At 44.5% G+C, this 26552-nt stretch overlaps 1 protein-coding gene across 1 annotated transcript in view; it reads right to left on the bottom strand.

Annotated features, from left to right (window-relative positions):
* LOC128641155 (putative ferric-chelate reductase 1) overlaps positions 1 to 26552 on the bottom strand; it is a 153173-nt gene that overhangs the window by 66536 nt on the left and 60085 nt on the right. The window contains exon 9 of the mRNA XM_053693722.1: positions 19435 to 19547. Coding sequence (XP_053549697.1) covers positions 19435 to 19547 — 113 coding nt within the window. The remainder of the gene's footprint in view (positions 1 to 19434; positions 19548 to 26552) is intronic.

Below are 26552 nucleotides of genomic sequence, written 5' to 3'. Positions count from 1 at the left end.
CACCATACAACTACTACCACACTGAAGTTACAATCCAAAATTGCACAAAGAAATAAAAAACATTTGCTAAGTAAGTCCTACCTCCTCTGCAAATGAAAGTGATCTGCCGTCTTACCCAGGCACACACTGTACAAACAAAGTGCCAAGTCTGTCTCACACTGTGCATAGTGGCTTCGTGCACACTCAGAAATCCTCTCAAATGCTAATACTTTACTGCTTGTAATAACATTTCAGATGCTCAATTAGCACTCTACTGTAGTACCCACTGGTGGATACCAAAATTTAAAAAAAAAAAAAATTTTTTTTTTTTTTTTAGTTCTTGCCTCATGGGGCCCCCCTGGCCCATTGGGCCCCTGACAGGAGTCACCCCTGTCACCCCCTGATGGCGGCCCTGTCTACAGCTTTACCACACACAAATACAGAGGAAGACAAACCATTATACACATTACAGATCTACAGCTTTACCACACACAGATACACAGGAAGACAAACCATTATACACATTACAGATCTACAGCTTTACCACACACAGATTCAGAGGAAGACAAACCATTATACACATTACACATCTACAGCTTTACCACACACAGATACAGAGGAAAACAAACCATTATACACATTACATATCTACAGCTTTACCACACAAAGATACAGAGGAAGACAAACCATTATACACATTATAGATCTACAGCTTTACCACACACAGATTCACAGGAAGACAAACCATTATACACATTATAGATCTACAGCTTTACCACACACAGATTCACAGGAAGACAAACCATTATACACATTATAGATCTACAGCTTTACCACACACATATTCAGAGGAAGACAAACCATTATACACATTACAGATCTACAGCTTTACCACACACAGATACAGAGGAAGACAAACCATTATACACATTACAGATCTACAGCCTTACAACACACAGATTCAGAGGAAGACAAACCATTATACACATTACAGATCTACAGCTTTACCACACACAGATTCACAGGAAGACAAACCATTATACACATTACAGATCTACAGCTTTACCACACACAGATTCAGAGGAAGACAAACCATTATACACACTACAGATCTACAGCTTTACCACACACAGATTCAGAGGAAGACAAACCATTATACACAATACAGATCTACAGCTTTACCACACACAGATTCAGAGGAAGACAAACCATTATACACATTACAGATCTACAGCCTTACCACACACAGATTCAGAGGAAGACAAACCATTATACACATTACAGATCTACAGCTTTACCACACACAGATTCACAGGAAGACAAACCATTATACACATTACAGATCTACAGCTTTACCACACACAGATACAGAGGAAAACATACCATTATACAAATTACACATCTACAGCTTTACCACACACAGATTCAGAGGAAGACAAACCATAATACACATTACAGATCTACAGCTTTACCACACACAGATTCACAGGAAGACAAACCATTATACACATTACAGATCTACAGCTTTACCACACACAGATACAGAGGAAAACATACCATTATACACATTACACATCTACAGCTTTACCACACACAGATTCAGAGGAAGACAAACCATTATACACATTACAGATCTACAGCTTTACCACAAACAGATACAGAGGAAGACAAACCATTATATACATTACACATCTACAGCTTTACCACACACAGATTCAGAGGAAGACAAACCATTCTACACATTACAGATCTACAGCTTTACCACACACAGATACCAAGGAAGACAAACCATTATATACATTACAGATCTACAGCTTTACCACACACAGATTCAGAGGAAGACAACCCATTATACACATTACAGATCTACAGCTTTACCACACACAGATACAGAGGAAGACAAACCATTATACACATTACAGATCTACAGCTTTACCACACACAGATACAGAGGAAGACAAACCATTATACACATTACAGATATACAGCTTTACCACACACAGATTCAGAGGAAGATAAACCATTATACACATTACAGATCTATAGCTTTACCACACACAGATACAGAGGAAGACAAACCATTATACACATTACAGATCTACAGCTTTACCACACACAGATTCAGAGGAAGACAAACCATTATACACATTACAGATATACAGCTTTACCACACACAGATACAGAGGAAGACAAACCATTATATACATTACACATCTACAGCTTTACCACACACAGATACAGAGGAAAACAAACCATTATACACATTACAGATCTACAGCTTTACCACACACAGATTCAGAGGAAGACAAACCATTACACACATTACACATCTACAGCTTTACCACACACAGATTCACAGGAAGACAAACCATTATACACATTACAGATCTACAGCTTTACCACACACAGATACAGAGGAAAACAAACCATTATACACATTGCACATCTACAGCTTTACCACACACAGATACAGAGGAAAACAAACCATTATACACATTACAGATCTACAGCTTTACCACACACAGATACAGAGGAAGACAAACCATTATACACATTACAGAGGAAGACAAGCCATTATACACATTACAGATCTACAGCTTTACCACACACAGATTCACAGGAAGACAAACCATTATACACATTACAGATCTACAGCTTTACCACACACAGATTCACAGGAAGACAAACCATTATACACATTACAGATCTACAGCTTTACCACACACAGATTCAGAGGAAGACAAACCATTATACACATTACACATCTACAGCTTTACCACACACAGATACAGAGGAAGACAAACCATTATACACATTATAGATCTACAGCTTTACCACACACAGATTCACAGGAAGACAAACCATTATACACATTATAGATCTACAGCTTTACCACACACAGATTCACAGGAAGACAAACCATTATACACATTATAGATCTACAGCTTTACCACACACAGATTCACAGGAAGACAAACCATTATACACATTATAGATCTACAGCTTTACCACACACATATTTATGCTGATTTGGCAAGTCGTACGATACAGAAACAGCCAAATACATTATTGGATGAATGATTGCTTGACCAAATGGTGCAATAATTTGTGCTATTTGGTGCAGGAACTAGAGGTGGGGCTATATTGTTCGGTCATTCAGCTCCTTTATTTATAATGGGGTCTGACCATTCAGGTGCCCATCATCCCCTGTCCAATCGTGCCATAGTTTTACTAATGACTGATGTTAAGGACAGCCAGTCTGGCTCTAAATGATATTTTTAATCATACAGACTTATCCAATCAAGCCATAACCTAGCATAGGGAGATGGGAAACTAGAAGAGGCTCAGCAATTTTTATTCCATTTGATTAGAGCTATTGAACCATGAAGTTGTATGACTTCTGATCCCCTGTGAGCTATTTAATAAGCTAGTTGTATGTTCTGTATATTCTAGCATTGAAAGATAGGATCTTTTAATTGTTCCATTTCTATAATATAAGTTCTTTATTAAAATTAGTTATATTTGCTGTTATTATTGGAAATAAAAGTAGCAAATCTGAATCCAATATCCAGAAGAAACTAAAACCCTCAGGAATAAAATTTGTCTGAACCTAATGTTGAGAAAAATTCTTTGGACTAAACATATTTTTCACATGTGCTCATATCTTCTGCTCGGTTTCATTTAAGTGAAAGTATTTAAGAACATATTACAGAGCTTTGTTTGTTGTAAAAACAAATTATGCTTACCTCATAGTTTTTTTTTCTTCAGATGGAAAGAGTCCACAGCTGCATTCATAACCTGGCCACCAGAAGGAGGCAAAGACACCCCAGCCAAAGGCTTAAATACTCCTCCCACTCTCCTCATCCCCCAGTCATTCTGCAGAGGAACAAGGAACAGTAGAAGAAATACCAGGGTGAAAAGGTGCCAGAAGAATAAAAATAAGAGATGCCCCACAGAAAAAATACGGATGGGGAGCTCTGGACTCTTTCCATCTGAAGAAAAGAAAATTATCAGGTAAGCATAATTTATATTTTTCTTTATAAATGGAAAGAGTCCACAGCTGCATTCATTACTTTTTGGAAAACAATACCCAAGCTATAGAGGACACTGAATGCAAGTATGGAAGGGCCCAAACAAACCCCGCTTCGACTGAGCTGGGCAGAAAAAAAACTAGAAAGGAAAAGGCCCCAAGGACACTGACCTGCAGATAGTCTGAAAGCCTAACTAGAGATAGACTCACTGAGCCAACACTCCTCCAGGAGAACCATTGCCCAGCAGTCAGTGCCCACACCACCCTTTACTAGCAAAAGTACCCAAATCCTCTAAAAGGGAGAGGACAAGGGGGAACCAAATGGATACCCAAAAGGTACAGCAAGATCCAATAAAGGAAAACACTCTTCAAAAGAAGGCCAAGTCCACAGAGACCCAAGAGGATCCTGAGAACAAGAGGAGACGATGCCCAACCCATGTAGAACCACAAGGAGCAAACCGGGCATCATCAAGGAGAAGAAACATCTCCCAAACATTGTGCAACAGCACAGAAAAAGACAGCTGAAAACAAAGTCCTCAAAATGTCAGAACTCAGAGACTGAGCAAACAGAAAATTAAGGGTAGCAAACTCAGAAGAAAACGTCTGAGTCCAGTAACATGCCGCTATCCATAGGAAGACACAGAGAAAACACTGTGCGTAAGGAAAAAGCGGCCAAAATAAATATCGGATTGCTTAATCTCCAAGACAGAGGGCACACTCCAGGCAATCCAGGCTGCCAGGCCTATGCACAGATCTCAAAGGGGGGAGGCAAAGAACCTTAAACAAAAAAAGGTCCACTGGCACCCCCAAGACCTAAGAATGAACAACAGATCTCAGATCCTACACCTAGCCAGATCTGAAGCAGGGGAACAAAACGGAACCCCAAGACCGGCCCCCAAGAGGGCAGAAGAATGGACACAGCCACTTCAACCTAGAGACAATCGAAGAGGCGTTAGACCCAAGGAGATCTAGCAAGCCAACCAACTTAAGTCTAAATGCGGAGCCAGCAGCTCCCCAGATGGAAAGGAACAACTCAAAGAGCAGACCAATCCCTGAACCAGATAAAACATCTGTTCCAACCTCCCGAACACCGAAGAGCCCCCTCAAAAAGGAACCACACCTCCATAAGGAGGCGAACGAGCCCCCTGAAGAGGAGAGCATCAATAGACACCTGCCCATAAGACAGGAAGTCGACGGAAGAACAGAGAGAACACATGGCCATGTCACTGACAAACACGGAAGAACCCCTTAAAACACCATCATGCTAGTACACCTACCAGGTGCAAGAGTGACAGCTGAGCCACTGCAAACCTTCCACTTGATAGGCAGGAAAGCCCACCATCAGCTTACATCAGTTGGCTGACCCAAAGGAACCATATCGTCTGCACCAGACAAGCCCCAAAGAGCTCCGGCTCTCAGGAAATCTGGCCAAGTTGTAAAACAGAACAGCCAGAACAAGGGCTAAGCCCAAGTACCCTGGAAACTGGAACCCCAGACCAGTCCTAGGATCCTAAGGTCCAGTTAACATCCCACAGCTGGACCCACAAAGTGAAAACACCAAGTAAAACCCTCGACAACCGGAAGAATCAGGACAAGAAACCAGGGCCCCACAAATGTTTAGATTAAACAATCTTCCGGGAACATAAATCCCTCGTCTGATATCAAAACAGACCTCCTAGGGAAAAATCTAGATTAACCCGGAGAACAAGAGCAAGAAGCCCTTGCAAATCCCGACCCAAAAGGGAAGAAACCACCACTTGCAGGAGCCCAAAACTATTAAAGAGCAAAGGCCTCCCAAGGCCATAGAAGGACGCTAGAGCTAACAGGCGTCCAAGCACATTAACATGATTGTGCTTGAAATGTGCGGCTAATCCCCCTTAAGAGACTCAAGGCGCAGCTCATTTCATCCACCTCGAAAGAAGGAAAGGCTGAGTATACCTTGCAACCATCGGTTTGCCACAGTGCAGAGTAGCCACAGAGCATTAGTATGCTGAGCTAGCTGTCCAGCTAGCCACAAACTCCAGACACAAGGGGAACAGTGAGGACAAATCACCTGAACAGAGCAACAGCAAGTCTCTACATCACCTCAGTAACGAAGTCAGAGGACAGCAAAACATGGGTGTGGGTGCCATATCGATCGCAATACTTGAACCATATGAGTGGAAGGCCACTAGGACCTCTTCTACCCAGAAGGAGATGCAGAGCATTCCCAACACCAGGGAGGGACCCCTAACTGGATCCCAAAAATACCTCACTGTCTAATGTCCCTAAAAAGGAACAATCAACTCCCGAAGGGAATCCAAGTACCCAGAAGGAGACCCAATCTGCAAGGAGAAACAGACATAGTCCAAAAAGGTCCCAAAAAAGCAGAGAACCACAAAAGGAACAAGTCCAAAAAGGACAATTTCCAGAGCCTTCTAATGGTAAAACCACCCAGACCGGCGGAAAAGAGGCGCTAAACCCTCTAACATTCCCACCACATGGGAAGTAATACTCTAGGTCCCAAGGGTATCGAGTGCAACAAAGTGACATAGCAGAATTCACTGACCCAGTCACCAGAGAGGTGGTTATTTAAGGGCTGAAACAATCCATGAGGCGCACAGACCTCTGGAGAATGCTTAGCTGAAACTTGTAAATATCAAGAAACATAAATAATATTTTGAGCACCCGGTGCCCCAATCTGACCAGCCAGGTAGAATAGGTGCCATGTGTCTGAATAAGCTGCGAGACAGAAGATCTGAACCCAAGCAGGACCAGCCTGTAACCAGGGTCATAACTGCCAAGCTGGCTAAATCCGCCCTCAAAGAGAGAGGAAGAAAAAACAGACAACCATGGGACTAACGTGTCCCGAACAACCTCCGTAGAAGCAAACAGTGAGTATCGATCCCAGAAAAAGTTCCAGCAGGAACCATATATAAGGAAAAAATAAAATTCATCCTAACCGGATAAAACAAAATGACAGGCAACCCGAAGGTAAACGCCCAAGAAGAACAGAAAGACCCACAGGACCAGCCTAACTGAAACTCTGTTCCTCCAATAAAACAGGGAAGGATCTCGATAACAAGATTTAAAGGAGATTACATCATCCCCCCATGTCTAACGAGGTGAGCCATTAGAAGAAGGAGACTGAGGAGTCCCATAGCCGAGAAGGATAGGGTCCCCAAACAACTCAAAAACGAGCCAGCCTGTAACAAAAAGCATAACACTTAGGAACAGTTGCACCTGCAGGAAACTGCACATGCCAGGCTGAGAGACCCGGGGTAATCGGGCACAAGCACAATCGCAAATAAACATCTGGACTTTGTAGACGAGCAAGCGCCAAAAGTATGTAAAAGCAAAAACTTGCCACAACCTCCGTGGGGGGGGGGGGGGGGAACAATCCTCCCTCTGAGGAGGAAAAAACATAACCTGGGTTACCCGCAAGTGTAGTAGTAGAAGGGAGCGGTATGGAACTCGCCTCCCAGAGGACAGGGCCCCCCCGAGGCGGTTGGCTCAGCAGTCCCTTGAATCCCCAAGCCCGAGGAACAAGGCGCTCTAGGACGGCCTAAAGAACATAACTGATTGACCTGAGTCAATGGGGCCAATTCACATTCGTCACAGGAATAATCTGAATCAGAAAGTTGAACGATCTCAACATCAGTATCCTCCATAATTGGATAAAGGAAACCAAAAAATGGACTATATATAAAACAATTTGAACGGCACCTGACACCAACAATGGCTGGGGCACTCACCAACTCCTATGAACCAGACACCAGCGGACTAGATTTCTCCATCGCCACACAGTCAGTAATGCAAAAATGGGAGACCAGAACATAAACACGCCCGGTCACAAGGTGAACCGTACAGTCCAAAAAAAGCATGCCCAACCGTAAGGTTGCGTCACTTCGAAAGGCTGTTATGTTCCAAAAGCCATGAGCCCAGTTAACACTACACATAAGCAGATTGAATCACATAACAAACATGATTAAAAAAAAAAAACCTTTTCAATAATCCCCGTCAGGAGATATTAACCCTTAATTCCAAGATACTAAAGGAGTCTCACTGAGACTTTGTATTTTTCATGTAAGTTCGCAGGAACAAATGAGTTACAGTACATTCATGAAGAAGTAAAATTAAACAATCTTACCGGAATCTACGCCATGGAACAGGAACACGGCCTTTCAAGTGTGACGGATAGTAGCATCGCCTCCGTCATGGACTTGAGAGAAGAAAGCAGGCAGCAAAGTGAAGTTCGACAACGCCGATTGCTTGTGGAGTTGTTAATATAAGTCGGGATGGTTTTGCAGAAAGACTTTTCTGCATCTCCAGACTCAAACTTTCATCCAAGTCCTCACTGAGAGATTGACAGGATTACTTAAAACTCCTGTCCCATGACGAAGAGTACTACCCTCCATAAGAGACGAAAACAAACTTCTGACACTTCTCTGCCAACCTCCTAGGATGAAAGGCAAAGAATGACTGGGGGATGAGGGAAGTGGGAGGAGTATTTAAGCCTTTGGCTGGGGTGTCTTTGCCTCCTCCTGGTGGCCAGGTTCTTATTTCCCAAAAGTAATGAATGCTGCTGTGGACTCTTTCCATTTATGAAGAAAATTAACATTTGGTGCTAAACAAACCATTGTGGGAGCTAATCCTTATATATAGTGAGCAATAATTACCTGGGCATTAATTCAGATTAACTTTACATGAAAAAGAGAAAATCTGTTTAATAACAAAATGTATGCTTACCTGATAAATTTATTTATTTCTTGACACGGTGAGTCCATGGATCATCAGTAATTACGGTTGGGAATATCACTCCTGCCCAACAGGAGGAGGCAAAGAGCACCACAGCAAAGCTATTAAGTATCGCTTCCCTTTCCAGAAACCCCAGTCATTCGACCGAAGGAAAAAGAGAGAAAGGAAGCAACAAGGGTTTAGAGATGCCTGAGGTTTATAAAAAACAAAAATGTATGAAAAATACAGGGGGGTCCGTGGACTCATCGTGTCAAGAAATAAATACATTTATCAGGTAAGCATACATTTTGTTTTCTTTCTTAAGACATGGTGAGCCCACGGATCATCTAATTACTATTGTGAATCAATACCCAAGCTAGAGGACACAGATAAGAGAGGGACAAGACAGGAAGCTAAACAGAAGGCACCACTGCTTGAAGAACCTTTCTCCCAAAAGAAGCCTCAGCCGAGGCAAAAGTATCAAATTTATACAATTTTGAAAAAGTGTGTAGAGAGGACCAAGTTGCAGCCTTGCAAATCTGTTCCACAGAAGCCTCATTTTTGAAAGCCCAGGAAGAAGAAACAGCCCTAGTTGAATGAGGCGTGATTCCCTCAGGAGGCTGTTGTCCAGCAGTTTCATAGGCCAAGCAAATTATACTCTTAAACCAGAAAGAAAGAGAAGTAGCCGTAGCTTTCTGACACTTGCGTTTCCCAGAGAAAACGACAAAGCAAAAACACAATTTATGCTTACCTGACAAATTTATTTCTCTTGTGGTGTATCCAGTCCACGGATCATCCATTACTTGTGGGATATTCTCCTTCCCAACAGGAAGTTGCAAGAGGACACCCACAGCAGAGCTGTTATATAGCTCCTCCCCTAACTGCCATATCGAGTCATTCGACCGAAACAAGCCAAGAAAGGAGAAACCATAGGGTGCAGTGGTGACTGTAGTTTAATCTAAAATTTTGACCTGCCTTAAAATGACAGGGCGGGCCGTGGACTGGATACACCACAAGAGAAATAAATTTATCAGGTAAGCATAAATTGTGTTTTCTCTTGTAAGGTGTATCCAGTCCACGGATCATCCATTACTTGTGGGATACCAATACCAAAGCTAAAGTACACGGATGAAGGGAGGGACAAGGCAGGTACTTAAACGGAAGGTACCACTGCCTGTAAAACCTTTCTCCCAAAAATAGCCTCAGAAGAAGCAAACGTATCAAATTTGTAGAATTTGGAAAAAGTATGAAGCGAAGACCAAGTCGCCGCCTTGCAAATCTGTTCAACAGAAGCCTCATTTTTAAAGGCCCAAGTGGAAGCCACAGCTCTAGTAGAATGAGCTGTAATCCTTTCAGGAGGCTGCTGTCCAGCAGTCTCATAGGCTAAGCGGATTATGCTTCTTAGCCAAAAAGAAAGAGAGGTTGCCGAAGCCTTTTGACCTCTTCTCTGTCCAGAGTAAACAACAAACAAAGCAGATGTTTGACGAAAATCTTTAGTAGCTTGTAAGTAAAACTTTAAAGCACGAACCACGTCCAGATTATGTAAAAGACGTTCCTTCTTTGAAGAAGGATTAGGACACAATGATGGAACAACAATCTCTTGATTGATATTCTTAGTAGATACCACCTTAGGCAAAAACCCAGGTTTTGTACGCAGAACTACCTTATCTGCATGGAAGATCAGATAAGGAGAATCACATTGTAAAGCAGATAACTCGGAGACTCTACGAGCCGAGGAAATAGCCATCAAAAAAAGAACTTTCCAAGATAAAAGCTTGATATCTATGGAATGAAGAGGTTCAAACGGAACCCCTTGAAGAACTTTAAGAACCAAATTTAAGCTCCATGGGGGAGCAACAGGTTTAAACACAGGCTTGATTCTAACCAACACCTGACAAAACGCCTGAACGTCTGGAACATCCGCCAGACGCTTGTGCAAAAGAATAGACAGTGCAGAGATCTGTCCCTTCAAAGAACTAGCTGATAATCCTTTCTCCAAACCTTCTTGGAGAAAAGATAATATCCTGGGAATCCTAACCTTACTCCATGAGTAACTCTTGGATTCACACCAATAAAGATATTTACGCCATATCTTATGGTAGATTTTCCTGGTAACAGGCTTTCGTGCCTGTATAAAGGTATCAATCACAGACTCGGAGAAGCCACGCTTTGATGCTTTGATAAAATCAAGCGTTCAATCTCCATGCAGTCAGTCTCAGAGAAATTAGATTTGGATGATTGAAAGGACCTTGAAGTAGAAGGTCTAGTCTCAAAGGCAGAGTCCAAGGTGGAAAGGATGACATGTCCACTAGGTCTGCATACCAGGTCCTGCGTGGTCACGCAGGCGCTATCAAAATCACTGATGCTCTCTCCTGCTTGATTTTGGCAATCAGTCGAGGGAGCTTGGCGTTCTGGCGAGACGCCATGAGATCCAGTTCTGGTTTGCCCCAACGATGAATCAATTGAGCAAACACCTCCGGATGGAGTTCCCACTCCCCCCAGATGAAAAGTCTGATGACTTAGAAAATCCGCCTCCCAGTTCTCTACACCTGGGATATGGATCGCTGATAGGTGGCAAGAGTGTTTCTCTGCCCAGCGAATTATTTTGGAGACTTCTAACATCGCTAAGGAACTCCTTGTTCCCCCTTGATGGTTGATGTAAGCCACAGTCGTGATGTTGTCCGACTGAAATCTGATGAACCTCAGGGTTGTTAACTGAGGCCAAGCTTGAAGAGCATTGAATATTGCCCTCAATTCCAGAATATTTATTGGGAGGAGTTTCTCCTCCTGAGTCCACGATCCCTGAGCCTTCAGGGAGTTCCAGACTGCACCCCAACCTAGAAGGCTGGCATCTGTCGTTACAATTGTCCAATCTGGCCTGCGAAAGGTCATACCTTTGGACAGATGGACCAGAGATAGCCACCAGAGAAGAGAATCTCTGGTCTCTTGATCCAGATTTAGTAAAGGGGACAAATCTGTGTAATCCCCATTCCACTGACTGAGCATGCATAATTGCAGCGGTCTGAGATGTAGGCGCGCAAACGGAACTATGTCCATTGCCGCTACCATTAAGCCGATTACCTCCATGCACTGAGCCACCGAAGGGCGCAGAATAGAGTGGAGAACACAGCAAGAATTTAGAAGTTTTGATAACCTGGACTCCGTCAGGTAAATTTTCATCTTTACAGAATCTATCAGAGTCCCTAGGAAGGAGACTCTTGTGAATGGGGACAGAGAACTCTTCTCCTCGTTCACTTTCCACCCGTGCGACCTCAGAAATGCCAGAACTATGTCCATATGGGACTTGGCAATTTGGAAGTTTGACGCCTGTATCAGGATGTCGTCTAGATAAGGGGCCACTGCTATGCCCCGCGGTCTTAGAACCGCCAGAAGTGACCCCAGAACCTTTGTAAAAATTCTTGGGGCTGTAGCTAACCCGAAGGGAAGAGCCACAAACTGTCCAGAAAGGCAGGCCTTAGGAACCGATGATGATCTTTGTGTATCGGAATGTGAAGGTAAGCATCCTTTAAATCCACGGTAGTCATATATTGACCCTCCTGGATCATAGGTAGGATGGTCCGAATAGTTCCCATTTTGAATGATGGAACTCTGAGGAATTTGTTTAAGATCTTTAGATCTAAGATTGGTCTGAAGGTTCCCTTTTCTTTGGGAACCACAAACAGATTTGAGTAAAATCCCTGTCCCTGTTCCTCCTTTGGAACTGGATGGATCACTCCCATAACTAGGAGGTCTTGCACACAGTGTAAGAATGCCTCTTTCTTTATCTGGTTGACAGATAATCGTGAAAGGTGAAATCTCCCTTGTGGAGGAGAAGCCTTGAAGTCCAGAAGATACCCCTGAGATATAATCTCCAACGCCCAGGGATCCTGAACATCTCTTGCCCGCGCCTGGGCGAAGAGAGAAAGTCTGCCCCCTACTAGATCCGTTACCGGATAGGGGGCCGTTCCTTCATGCTGTCTTAGAGGCAGCAGCAGGCTTTTTGGCCTGCTTGCCTTTGTTCCAGGACTGGTTAGGTTTCCAGGCTGTCTTGGACTGAGCAAAAGTTCCCTCTTGTTTTGTAGCAGAGGAAGTTGATGCTGCATTTGCCTTGAAGTTTCGAAAAGGCACGAAAATTAGACTGTTTGGCCCTTGATTTGGACCCGTCCTGAGGAAGGGCATGACCTTTACCTCCAGTAATGTCAGCAATAATTTCCTTCAAACCAGGCCCGAATAGGGTCTGCCCCTTGAAGGGAATGTTAAGTAGTTTAGACTTTGAAGTCACGTCAGCAGACCAAGATTTAAGCCATAGCGCCATACGCACCTGGATGGCAAACCCAGAATTCTTAGCCGTTAGTTTAGTCAAATGAACAATGGCATTAGAAACAAAAGAATTATCTAGCCTCCAATGGAGTCGTTGTCTGTAAAGCCTCTTCCAGAGACTCAAACCAGAATGCCGCAGCAGCAGTGACAGGATAGAAGTACGCTTTGCTAAAGTAGAAACTGCTCCCTCCACCTTAGGGACCGTCTGCCATAAGTCCCGTGTGGTGGCGTCTATGGGAAACATTTTTCTAAAAATAGGAGGGGGGGGGGAAACGGCACACCGGGTCTATCCCACTCTTTATTAATAATTTCTGTAAACCTTTTAGGTATTGGAAAAACCTCAGTACGCACCGGCACTGCAAAGTATTTATCCAGTCTACACAATTTCTCTGGCACTGCAATTGTGTCACAGTCATTCAGAGCAGCTAAAACCTCCGTAAGCAAAACACGGAGGTTCTCAAGCTTAAATTTAAAAGTAGAAATATCAGAATCAGGTTTCCCTGAGTCAGAGATATCACCCACAGACTGAAGCTCTCCTTCCTCAGCTTCTGCATATTGTAAAGCAGTATCAGACATAGCTCTTAAAGTGTCTGTATGCTCTGTATTACGTCTAACACCAGAGCAATCACGCTTTCCTCTAAATTCAGGTAGTCTGGCTAATACCGCTGACAGTGTATTATCCATGACTGCCGCCATGTCTTGTAAAGTAATCGCTATGGGCGTCCTTGATGTACTTGGCGCCATTTGAGCGTGAGTCCCTTGAGCGGGAGTCAAAGGGTCTGACACGTGGGGAGAGTTAGTTGGCATAACTTCCCCCTCGCCAGAATCCTCTGGTGATAAATTTTTTAAAGACAAAAGCTGATCTTTATTGTTTAAAGGGAAATCAATACATTTAGTACACATTCTCATATGGGGTTCCACCATGGCTTTTAAACATAATGAACAAGGAGTTTCCTCTATGTCAGACATGTTTGTACAGACTAGCAATGAGACTAGCAAGCTTGGAAAACACTTTAAATCAAGTTAACAAGCAAATATAAAAAACGGTACTGTGCCTTTAAGAGAAACAAATTTTGTCAAAATTTGAAAAACAGTGAAAAAAGGCAGTAAATCAAACAAAATTTTTACAGTGTATGTAATAGGTTAGCAGAGCATTGCACCCACTTGCAAATGGATGATTAACCCCTTAATGCAAAAAACGGATCAAAAAAACGAAATAAACGTTTTTTAAACAATCACAACTGCCACAGCTCAGCTGTGGCCCTACCTTCCTCAATAAACGACTTTTGAAGCCTTTAGAGCCCTTCAGAGATGTCCTATAGCATGCAGGGGACTGCTGAGGGAAGCTGAATGTCTCTGTCTGTAATTTTAACTGCACAAAAAAGCGCTAAAATAGGCCCCTCCCACTCATACTACAACAGTGGAAAGCCCCAGGAAACTGTTTCTAGGCAAAAATCAAGCCAGCCATGTGGAAAAAACTAGGCCCCAATAAGTTTTATCACCAAAGCATATATAAAAATGATTAAACATGCCAGCAAACGTTTTATATTACCATATTATCAGAGTATATATCTCTGGTAGTAAGCCTGATACAAGTCGCTATTAAATCACTGTTTTTAGGCTTAACTTACATTAATCAGGTACCAGCAGCATTTTCTAGTCCCTAGAAAAACGTAAAACTGCACATACCTCAATAGCAGGATTACCTGCACGCCATTCTCCCTCTGAAGTTACCTCACTCCTCAGACATATGTGAGAACAGCAGTGGATCTTAGTTACAAGCTGCTAAGATCATAGAAAACGCAGGCAGATTCTTCTTCTAAATACTGCCTGAGATAAAATAGTACAACTCCGGTACTATTTGAAAATAACAAACTTTTGATTGAAGAAAAAACTAACTATATTTTACCACTCTCCTCTTACTGCCTCCATCTTTGTTGAGAGTTGCAAGAGAATGACTGGGTATGGCAGTTAGGGGAGGAGCTATATAACAGCTCTGCTGTGGGTGTTCTCTTGCAACTTCCTGTTGGGAAGTAATGGATGATCCGTGGACTGGATACACCTTACAAGAGAAAGACTGACGGAAATCCTTAGTCGCCTGCAAATAGAATTTCAACGCACATACCATATCTAGGTTGTGCAGTAAATGCTCTTTATTAGAAGGAGGATTAGGACACAAAGAAGGAACAACGATTTCCTGATTAATATTCCTATCCGAAACCACTTTAGGAAGGAAACCTAACTTAGTACTCAGCACCACCTCATCAGAATGAAAGCTAAGATAAGGGGAATCACACTGCAACACAGATTCTGACCAAGGCCTGAGAAAAGGATTGCACATCTGGTATATCCGCCAAACGCTTATGCAGCAAAATAGACAAGCAGATATTTGACCCTTCAAAGTACTAGCTGATAAACCTTTCTCCAGACCGTCCTGGAGAAAAGACAGAATCTTAGGAATCCTGACTCTACTCCACGAGAACCCCTTGGCCTCACACCAATACAGATATTTACGCCATATTTTATGGTAAATCCTTCTAGTCACAGGCTTATGAGCCTAGATCAAGGTCTCAATGACCGAGTCCAAAAACCCGCGCTTAGATAAAAATAAGTGTTCAATCTCCACGCAGTCAGCTTCAGAAAAACAAGATTTGGATGAAGGAAAGGCCCTTGAAGTAGAAGGTCTTTCCTCAGCAGGAGTCTCCAGGGTGGAAGAGATGACATCTCCACTAGGTCTGCATACCAGATTCTGTGAGGCCACGCCGGTACTATGAGAATCACCGAAGTCCTCTCCTACTTGACCCGAGCAATGACCTGTGGAAGGAGAGTGAACAGAGGAAACAAGTATGCTAGACTGAAATTCCACAGCACCGCCAGCGCATCTATCAGGGCTGCCTGTGCATCCCTTGACCTCGAACCGTACTTCGAACCTAGATCTCATGGCTTCTGCTGAGAAGCCATGAGATCTAGCTCCGGCTGCCCCCATTTGAGGATCAAACTGGAAAACACCTCCGGATGGAGTTCCCACTCCCCCGGGTGAAAGGTCTGTCTGCTCAGAAAATCCGCTTCCCAATTGTCCACTCCTGGAATGTGGATCGCAGATAGACAGCAGTTGTGGGTCTCCGTCCACTGAATAATTTTGTGTCTCTCTGTCATGGCCAAGGAACTCCGAGTTCCTCCCTGATGGTTGACGTAAGCCACTAAAGTTATGTTGTCCGACTGGAACCTGATAAACCGGGCTGAAGCTAACTGAGGCAAGGCCAGTAGAGCATTGTAGACTGCCCTCAGCTCTAGGATGTTTATGGGGAGAACTGACTGATCCCGAGTCCATAGACCCTGAGCCTTTAACGAGCCCCAGACTGCTCCCCATCCCAGCAGGCTGGCATCCATGGTCACAATCACCCAGGTAGGTCTGCAGAAGCAGGTTCCCTGAGAGAGATGTTCCTGAGACAACCACCACAGAAGAGATTCTCTTGTCACCTGATCCAGTTCTATTCATGGAGACAGATCCACATAGTCCCCATTCCATTGCCTGAGCATGCATAACTGCAGAGGTCTGAGATGGATCCGAGAAAACTGAATGATGTCCATGGCAGCTCCCATCAGACCGATTACCTCCATACATTGAGCCACTGACGGCCGAGGAGAGGACTGAAGGGCAAGGCAAGAGTCGAAGATCTTTGTTCTTCTAACCTCTGTCAGAAATATTTTCATTGATAGGGAGTTTATTATGGTTCCCAAGAACACTATCCTTGTAGCTGGAACCAAGGAACTTTTTCCCAAATTAACCTTCCATCCGTGAAAGTGAAGAAAAGACAACAAGATCTCCGTATGAGAGTTTGCTTGTTGAAAAGATGGTGCCTGAACGAGAATGTCGTCCAGATATAGTGCCACTGCAATGCCTCGAGACCGGAGCACCGCCAACAGAGCCCCCAGGACCTTTAAGACAATTCTGGGATCTGTGGCAAGGTTGAATGGAAGAGCCACAAATTGAAAGTTCTTGTCTAGAAAAGCGAACCTCAGAAACTTGTGATGATCCCTGTGGATGGGAACATGAAGGTACGCATACTTTAGGTCTACGGTTGTCATGAACTGACCCTCTTGAACCCAGGGAAGAATGGAACAAATAGTTTCCATCTTGAATAACGGTACTCTGAGAAACTTGTTTAGACTTTTGAGGTCTAAAATCGGTCTGAAAGATCCCTCTTTTTTGGGAACCGTGAACAGATTGGAGTAGAATCCCAGACCCTGTTCCTGCATTGGCACTGGAACTATAACTTTCAGGGCAGAAAGATCCTGAACACAATGTAAGAATGTCTCTATCTGGTCTACAGATAATCTTGAGAGGAGGAACCTGCCCCTGGGAGGAAAAGTCTTGAACTCTAGTTTGTATCCCTGGGACACGATGTCTACCACCCCCAGGCTTGAGTGAAGTGAGGAAGTCTGCCACCTACAAGATCCACTCCCGGATCGGGGGCAGGCCCTTTATGCTGACTTTGAATCATTTGCAGGCTTCTTAGATTGCTTCCCCTTGTTCCAAGATTGATTGGGCTTCCAGGAAGACTTGGACTGTTCCTGCTTGGAAGAGGGGGGGAAGGCTTACCTCAAGTTTCGAAAGGAACGAAAATTACTCTGATGCCCTTCTCTTATCCTGTGGGAGGAAATTTCCTTTTCCTCCTGAAATATCAGAAATAATTTCAGACAAGCCCGGCCCAAACAAGGTCTTACCCTTGAAGGGGATCGCCAAAAATTTGGACTTAGATGAAACATCCACAGACCAGGATTTCAACCATAAAGCTCTGCAAGCTAGTACAGCAAAGCCAGATATTTTTGCTCCCAACCAATGACTTGTAAGGAAGCATCCGTGATAAAGGAATTGGCCAACTTAAGAGCCTTAATCCTATCTTGGATCTCCTCAAGAGGCGTATCTGTCTGAATAGAATCAGACAAAGCATCAAACCAGTAGGATGATGCGCTGGTGACAGTGGCAATGCACACCGCAGGTTGCCATTGTAGACCCTGGTGAACATACATTTTCTTTAACAATGCCTCCAACTTCTTATTCATAGGATCCTTAAAGGAACAGCTATCCTCTTTGGGAATAGTGGTTCTCTTAGCCAAAGTGGAAATCAACCCTTCCACCTTGGGGACCGTTTGCCAAGTCTCCTTAATAGAGTCAGCTATTGGAAACATTTTCTTGGAGATGGAGAAAAGGGAATTCCAGGTCTCTCCCACTCCTGTGCAATAATCTCTGTAGCACGGTCTGGTACAGGGAAAACCTCCACCGTGGAGAGTATATCAAAGTACTTGTTTAGTTTACTAGACTTCTTAGGATTGTCTACGACAGTCCTATCGGAGTCGTCCAAGGTAGCTTAAACCTAAACCTAGGTCCCTAATAAAAGATCCAAAAATTACCAGGATCTGTATGTCAAAACGGTCCACACATCACACACAAGTCCTGCCCGGATCAACACCGGAGCTAGGAACAAAAACTGATCCACCAATAACCATAACACAAAGTCCCATAGTGCCTGCAAACTGCCATTGTTAACCCTTAATAGGATTACAATAAAATGTCCCCTTTATATTTAAAATGGAGCTAGCTGCTCAAGTGCCAGAATTTTTCTTACCCTGAAAGAAAAAATTAAACATGGCACTTAGCTGAAAATCAGTCTGTCCGGCAGCAGGACAGCTCATCTGGCTTGAGAGGTCGATTCTCCTCACATGAACCTGTGAAAAAGGAAATAACTGAGTAAACTTACTCAGGCTTTCAGATTAGGGCAGCAAAGATGATTGAGAAAGCGCATGTGAGGATTGTACCTCACAAGTTCCGAATTGCTAAAAAGCCACCACACTGCCTACTGAAGAGACTGACATGGACCAGGCTAGACCCCAGAAAGATCAGAGCAAACCTACTCTGCTTTTAAAATAATAAAAACTTGATTGTAGAACTTCTATCAGACACCGAAAACTTTACCACCTCCTTGCAATGCAGGCAAAGAGAATGACTGGGGTTTGTGGGAAGGGAGGTGATACTTAATAGCTTTGCTGTTGTGCTCTTTGCCTCCTCCTGCTGGCCAGGAGTGATATTCCCAACATTAATTACTGATGATCCGTGGACTCACCGTTTCATTAGAAAGAAATGAATTATTTTGACTGTTGCTGTTTTCTATATATTAGACAACAAAATAGGTAAATGTCTCTAAGTAAAAGAGAAGGCGATACACATGTTAGTATAACTGATTATACTTTAATGGGACTACTTATTTTTGTAAAGGGCTGTGTGTGCTTCATCTGCGGACAGCGACAGAGTGTTAAGGTTTTCTAATGCTACTTATAAAAGATCCCAGAAACCTGACCCACTTCTGTTATAAATCATTTATTCTCACCAAGAACCATGCGGCCTTCCCCAGGACAGGTTGTTTTCCTACATTCTTCAGATAACGAGCCATAATCATGCCAATGGATCCTGTGGTCATCCAGGCAATCAACATCAGGGCACCTAGGATCAGATGAGGCTTATTATCAAGTGCACTAGTAAGAAAGAAGCGTTCTACTGTACACAGCTGTGAAATAACAACTTCACATTAAAATGTCATGGAATCCCCTGGTTGTAACTGGTGTGGGGGCACATGCAATAAGTTAGGCTATGTCTTTGGTTCCAGGGAAGCCACTAGTTCTAGAGCCTGGAAAGTGTGAGTACCAGTAATTCTACCTGGTGTTAGAAGAACCTCTTATAATGGAAAGTGTTAGCGCTCAGTGATTCTAGCTGGTGTTAGAGGAACCTGGAATAATGGGAAGTGTTGACGCCCAGTGATTCTGGCTCATATTAGTGGAACCTGAGATAATGGGAAGTGGTAGCGCTCAGTGATTCTAGCTGGTATTAGTGGAACCTGAGATAATGGGAAGTGTTAGTGCCCAGAGATTCTAGCTGGTATTAGTGGAGCCTGAGATAATGGGAAGAGTTGGTGCCCAGTGATTCTAGCTGGTGTTAGTGGAACCTGGGATAATGGGAAGTGTTAGCGCCCAGTGATTCTAGCTGGTGTTAGGGGAACTTCTTATAATGGAAAGTGTTAGCGCTCAGTGATTCTAGCTGGTGTTAGAGGAATCTGGAATAATGGGAAGTGTTGACGCCCAGTGATTCTGGCTCATGTTAGTGGAACCTGAGATAATGGGAAGTGGTAGCGCTCAGTGATTCTAGCTGGTATTAGTGGAACCTGAGATAATGGGAAGTGTTAGTGCCCAGAGATTCTAGCTGGTATTAGTGGAGCCTGAGATAATGGGAAGTGTTGGTGCCCAGTGATTCTAGCTGGTGTTAGTGGAACCTGGGATAATGGGAAGTGTTAGCGCCCAGTGATTCTAGCTGGTGTTAGGAGAACCGGAGATAATGGGAAGTGTTAGCGCCCAGTGATTCTAGCTGGTGTTAGGGGAACCTGGGATAATGGGATGTGTTAGCGCCCAGTGATTCTAGCTGGTATTAGGGGAACCTGGGATAATGGGAAGTGTTAGCATTCAGTAACTCTAGCTGGTGTTAGGGGAACCTGGGATAATGGGAAGTGTTAGCGCTCAGTAATTCTAGCTGGTGTTATAGGATCCTGGGATAATGAAAAGTGTTAGCGCTCAGTGATTCTAGCTGGTGTTAGGGGAACCTGAGATAATGGGAAGTGTTAGCGCTCAGTGATTCTAGCTGGTGTTAGAGGAACCTGGGATAATGGGAAGTGTTAGCGCTCAGTGATTCTAGCTGGTGTTAGGGGAACCTGGGATAATGGGAAGTGTTAGCGCCCAGTGATTCTAGCTGGTGTTATAGGAACCTGGGATAATGGGAAGTGTTAGCGCCCAGTGATTCTAGCTGGTGTTATAGGAACCTGGGATAATGGGAAGTGTTAGCGCTCAGTGATTCTAGCTGGTGTTATAGGAACCTGGGATAATGGGAAGTGTTAGCGTTCAGTAACTGTAGCTGGTGTTAGGGGAACCTGGGATAATGGGAAGTGTTAGGGCTCAGTGATTCTAGCTGGTGTTAGGGGAACCTGGGATAATGGGAAGTGTTAGCGCTCAGTGATTCTAGCTGGTGTTAGGGGAACCTGGGATAATGGGAAGTGTTAGCGCTCAGTGATTCTAGCTGGTGTTATAGGAACCTGGGATAATGGGAAGTGTTAGCGCCCAGTGATTCTAGCTGGTGTTATAGGAACCTGGGATAATGGGAAGAGTTAGCACCCAGTGATTCTAGCTGGTGTTATAGGAACCTGGGATAATGGGAAGTGTCAGCGCTCAGTGATTCTAGCTGGTGTTATAGGAACCTGGGATAATGGGAAGTGTTAGCGCTCAGTGATTCTAGCTGGTGTTAACGGAACCTGGGATAATGGGAAGTGTTAGCGCTCAGTATCTCTAGCTTGTGTTAGGGGAACCTGGGATAATGGGAAGTGTTAGCGCTCAGTATCTCTAGCTTGTGTTAGGGGAACCTGGGATAATGGGAAGTGTTAGCGCTCAGTGATTCTAGATGGTGTTATAGGAACCTGGGATAATGGGAAGTGTTAGCGCTCAGTGATTCTAGCTGGTGTTAACGGAACCTGGGATAATGGGAATTGTTAGCGCTCAGTGATTCTAGTTGGTGTTAGGGGAACCTGAGATAATGGGAAGTGTTAGCGCTCAGTGATTCTAGCTGGTGTTAGGGGAACCTGGGATAATGGGAAGTGTTAGCGCTCAGTGATTCTAGCTGGTGTTATAGGAACCTGGGATAATGGTAAGTGTTAGCGCTCAGTATCTCTAGCTTGTGTTAGGGGAACCTGGGATAATGGGAAGTGTTAGCGCTCAGTGATTCTAGCTGGTGTTATAGGAACCTGGGATAATGGGAAGTGTTAGCGCTCAGTGATTCTAGCTTGTGTTAGGGGAACCTGGGATAATGGGAAGTGTTAGCGCTCAGTGATTCTAGCTGGTGTTAGGGGAACCTGGGATAATGGGAATTGTTAGTGCCCAGTGATTCTAGCTGGTGTTAGGGGAACCTGGGATAATGGGAAGTGTTAGCGCTCAGTGATTCTAGCTGGTGTTAGGGGAACCTGGGATAATGGGAAGTGTTAGCGCTCAGTGATTCTAGCTGGTGTTATAGGAACCTGGGATAATGGGAAGTGTTAGCGCTCAGTATCTCTAGCTTGTGTTAGGGGAACCTGGGATAATGGGAAGTGTTAGCGCTCAGTATCTCTAGCTTGTGTTAGGGGAACCTGGGATAATGGGAAGTGTTAGGGCTCAGTGATTCTAGCTTGTGTTAGGGGAACCTGGGATAATGGGAAGTGTTAGCGCTCAGTGATTCTAGCTTGTGTTAACGGAACCTGGGATAATGGGAAGTGTTAGCGCCCATTGCTTCTAGCTGGTGTTAACGGAACCTGGGATAATGGGAAATGTTAGCGCTCAGTGATTCTAGCTGGTGTTAGAGGAACCTGGGATAATGGGAAATGTTAGCGCTCAGTGATTCTAGCTGGTGTTATAGGAACCTGGGATAATGTGAAGTGTTAGCGCTCAGTGATTCTAGCTGGTGTTATAGGAACCTGGGATAATGGGAAGTGTTAGCGAGCAGTCATTCTAGCTGGTGTTATAGGAACCTGGGATAATGGGAAGTGTTAGCGCTCAGTGATTCTAGCTGGTGTTATAGGAACCTGGGATAATGGGAAGTGTTAGCGCTCAGTGATTCTAGCTGGTGTTATAGGAACCTGGGATAATGGGAAGTGTTAGCGCTTAGTGATTCTAGCTGGTGTTATAGGAACCTGGGATAATGGGAAGTGTTAGCGCTCAGTGATTCTAGCTGGTGTTAGGGGAACCTGGGATAATGGGAAGTGTTAGCGCTCAGTGATTCTAGCTGGTGTTATAGGAACCTGGGATAATGGGAAGTGTTAGCGCTCAGTGATTCTAGCTGGTGTTAGGGGAACCTGGGATAATGGGAAGTGTTAGCGCTCAGTGATTCTAGCTGGTGTTATAGGAACCTGGGATAATGGGAAGTGTTAGCGCTCAGTGATTCTAGCTGGTGTTAGGGGAACCTGGGATAATGGGAAGTGTTAGCGCTCAGTGATTCTAGCTTGTGTTATAGGAACCTGGGATAATGGGAAGTGTTAGCGCTCAGTGATTCTAGCTTGTGTTATAGGAACCTGGGATAATGGGAAGTGTTAGCGCTTAGTGATTCTAGCTGGTGTTATAGGAACCTGGGATAATGGGAAGTGTTAGCGCTCAGTGATTCTAGCTGGTGTTATAGGAACCTGGGATAATGGGAAGTGTTAGCGCTTAGTGATTCTAGCTGGTGTTATAGGAACCTGGGATAATGGGAAGTGTTAGCGCTTAGTGATTCTAGCTGGTGTTAGGGGAACCTGGGATAATGGGAAGTGTTAGCGCTTAGTGATTCTAGCTGGTGTTAGGGGAACCTGGGATAATGGGAAGTGTTAGCGCTCAGTGATTCTAGCTGGTGTTAACGGAACCTGGGATAATGGGAAGTGTTAGCGCTCAGTGATTCTAGCTGGTGTTAACGGAACCTGGGATAATGGGAAGTGTTAGCGCTTAGTGATTCTAGCTGGTGTTAGGGGAACCTGGGATAATGGGAAGTGTTAGCGCTCAGTGATTCTAGCTGGTGTTAGAGGAACCTGGGATAATGGGAAGTGTTAGCGCTTAGTGATTCTAGCTGGTGTTAACGGAACCTGGGATAATGGGAAGTGTTAGCGCTCAGTGATTCTAGCTGGTGTTAACGGAACCTGGGATAATGGGAAGTGTTAGCGCTCAGTGATTCTAGCTGGTGTTAGGGGAACCTGGGATAATGGGAAGTGTTAGCGCTCAGTGATTCTAGCTGGTGTTAGGGGAACCTGGGATAATGGGAAGTGTTAGCGCTCAGTGATTCTAGCTGGTGTTAGGGGAACCTGGGATAATGGGAAGTGTTAGCGCCCAGTGATTGTAGCTGGTGTTAACGGAACCTGGGATAATGGGAAGTGTTAGCGCTCAGTGATTCTAGCTGGTGTTATAGGAACCTGGGATAATGGGAAGTGTTAGCGCCCAGTGATTCTAGCTGGTGTTAACGGAACCTGGGATAATGGGAAGTGTTAGCGCTCAGTGATTCTAGCTGGTGTTAGAGGAACCTGGGATAATGGGAAGTGTTAGTGCTCAGTGATTCTAGCTGGTGTTATAGGAACCTGGGATAATGGGAAGTGTTAGCGCTCAGTGATTCTAGCTGGTGTTAGGGGAACCTGGGATAATGGGAAGTGTTAGCGCTCAGTGATTCTAGCTGGTGTTATAGGAACCTGGGATAATGGGAAGTGTTAGCGCTCAGTATCTCTAGCTTGTGTTAGGGGAACCTGGGATAATGGGAAGTGTTAGCGCTCAGTGATTCTAGCTGGGGTTAGAGGAACCTGGGATAATGGGAAGTGTTAGCGCTCAGTGATTCTAGCTGGTGTTATAGGAACCTGGGATAATGGGAAGTGTTAGCGCCCAGTCATTCTAGCTGGTGTTATAGGAACCTGGGATAATGGGAAGTGTTAGCGCTCAGTGATTCTAGCTGGTGTTAGGGGAACCTGGGATAATGGGAAGTGTTAGCGCTCAGTGATTCTAGCTGGTGTTATAGGAACCTGGGATAATGGGAAGTGTTAGCGCTCAGTGATTCTAGCTGGTGTTATAGGAACCTGGGATAATGGGAAGTGTTAGCGCTCAGTGATTCTAGCTGGTGTTAGGGGAACCTGGGATAATGGGAAGTGTTAGCGCTTAGTGATTCTAGCTGGTGTTAGGGGAACCTGGGATAATGGGAAGTGTTAGCGCTCAGTATCTCTAGCTTGTGTTAGGGGAACCTGGGATAATGGGAAGTGTTAGCGCTCAGTGATTCTAGCTGGGGTTAGAGGAACCTGGGATAATGGGAAGTGTTAGCGCTCAGTGATTCTAGCTGGTGTTATAGGAACCTGGGATAATGGGAAGTGTTAGCGCCCAGTCATTCTAGCTGGTGTTATAGGAACCTGGGATAATGGGAAGTGTTAGCGCTCAGTGATTCTAGCTGGTGTTAGGGGAACCTGGGATAATGGGAAGTGTTAGCGCTCAGTGATTCTAGCTGGTGTTATAGGAACCTGGGATAATGGGAAGTGTTAGCGCTCAGTGATTCTAGCTGGTGTTATAGGAACCTGGGATAATGGGAAGTGTTAGCGCTCAGTGATTCTAGCTGGTGTTAGGGGAACCTGGGATAATGGGAAGTGTTAGCGCTCAGTGATTCTAGCTGGTGTTAGGGGAACCTGGGATAATGGGAAGTGTTAGCGCTCAGTGATTCTAGCTGGTGTTAGGGGAACCTGGGATAATGGGAAGTGTTAGCGCTCAGTGATTCTAGCTGGTGTTAGGGGAACCTGGGATAATGGGAAGTGTTAATGCCCAGTGATTCTAGCTGGTGTTAGGGGAACCTGAGATAATGGGAAGTGTTAGCGCTCAGTGATTCTAGCTGGTGTTATAGGAACCTGGGATAATGGGAAGTGTTAGCGCTCAGTGATTCTAGCTGGTGTTAGGGGAACCTGGGATAATGGGAAGTGTTAGCGCTCAGTGATTCTAGCTGGTGTTATAGGAACCTGGGATAATGGGAAGTGTTAGCGCTCAGTGATTCTAGCTGGTGTTAGGGGAACCTGGGATAATGGGAAGTGTTAGCGCTCAGTGATTCTAGCTGGTGTTATAGGAACCTGGGATAATGGGAAGTGTTAGCGCTCAGTGATTCTAGCTGGTGTTAGGGGAACCTGGGATAATGGGAAGTGTTAGCGCTCAGTGATTCTAGCTTGTGTTATAGGAACCTGGGATAATGGGAAGTGTTAGCGCTTAGTGATTCTAGCTGGTGTTATAGGAACCTGGGATAATGGGAAGTGTTAGCGCTCAGTGATTCTAGCTGGTGTTATAGGAACCTGGGATAATGGGAAGTGTTAGCGCTTAGTGATTCTAGCTGGTGTTAGGGGAACCTGGGATAATGGGAAGTGTTAGCGCTTAGTGATTCTAGCTGGTGTTAGGGGAACCTGGGATAATGGGAAGTGTTAGCGCTTAGTGATTCTAGCTGGTGTTAGGGGAACCTGGGATAATGGGAAGTGTTAGCGCTCAGTGATTCTAGCTGGTGTTAACGGAACCTGGGATAATGGGAAGTGTTAGCGCTCAGTGATTCTAGCTGGTGTTAACGGAACCTGGGATAATGGGAAGTGTTAGCGCTTAGTGATTCTAGCTGGTGTTAGGGGAACCTGGGATAATGGGAAGTGTTAGCGCTCAGTGATTCTAGCTGGTGTTAGAGGAACCTGGGATAATGGGAAGTGTTAGCGCTTAGTGATTCTAGCTGGTGTTAACGGAACCTGGGATAATGGGAAGTGTTAGCGCTCAGTGATTCTAGCTGGTGTTAACGGAACCTGGGATAATGGGAAGTGTTAGCGCTCAGTGATTCTAGCTGGTGTTAGGGGAACCTGGGATAATGGGAAGTGTTAGCGCTCAGTGATTCTAGCTGGTGTTAGGGGAACCTGGGATAATGGGAAGTGTTAGCGCT

Source organism: Bombina bombina, chromosome 10 (assembly GCF_027579735.1).
Source record: "Bombina bombina isolate aBomBom1 chromosome 10, aBomBom1.pri, whole genome shotgun sequence".
Lineage (NCBI taxonomy): Eukaryota > Metazoa > Chordata > Amphibia > Anura > Bombinatoridae > Bombina > Bombina bombina.
The sequence above is the reverse complement of the archived record's forward strand: the minus strand, read 5'-3'. Positions and strand labels throughout refer to the sequence as shown.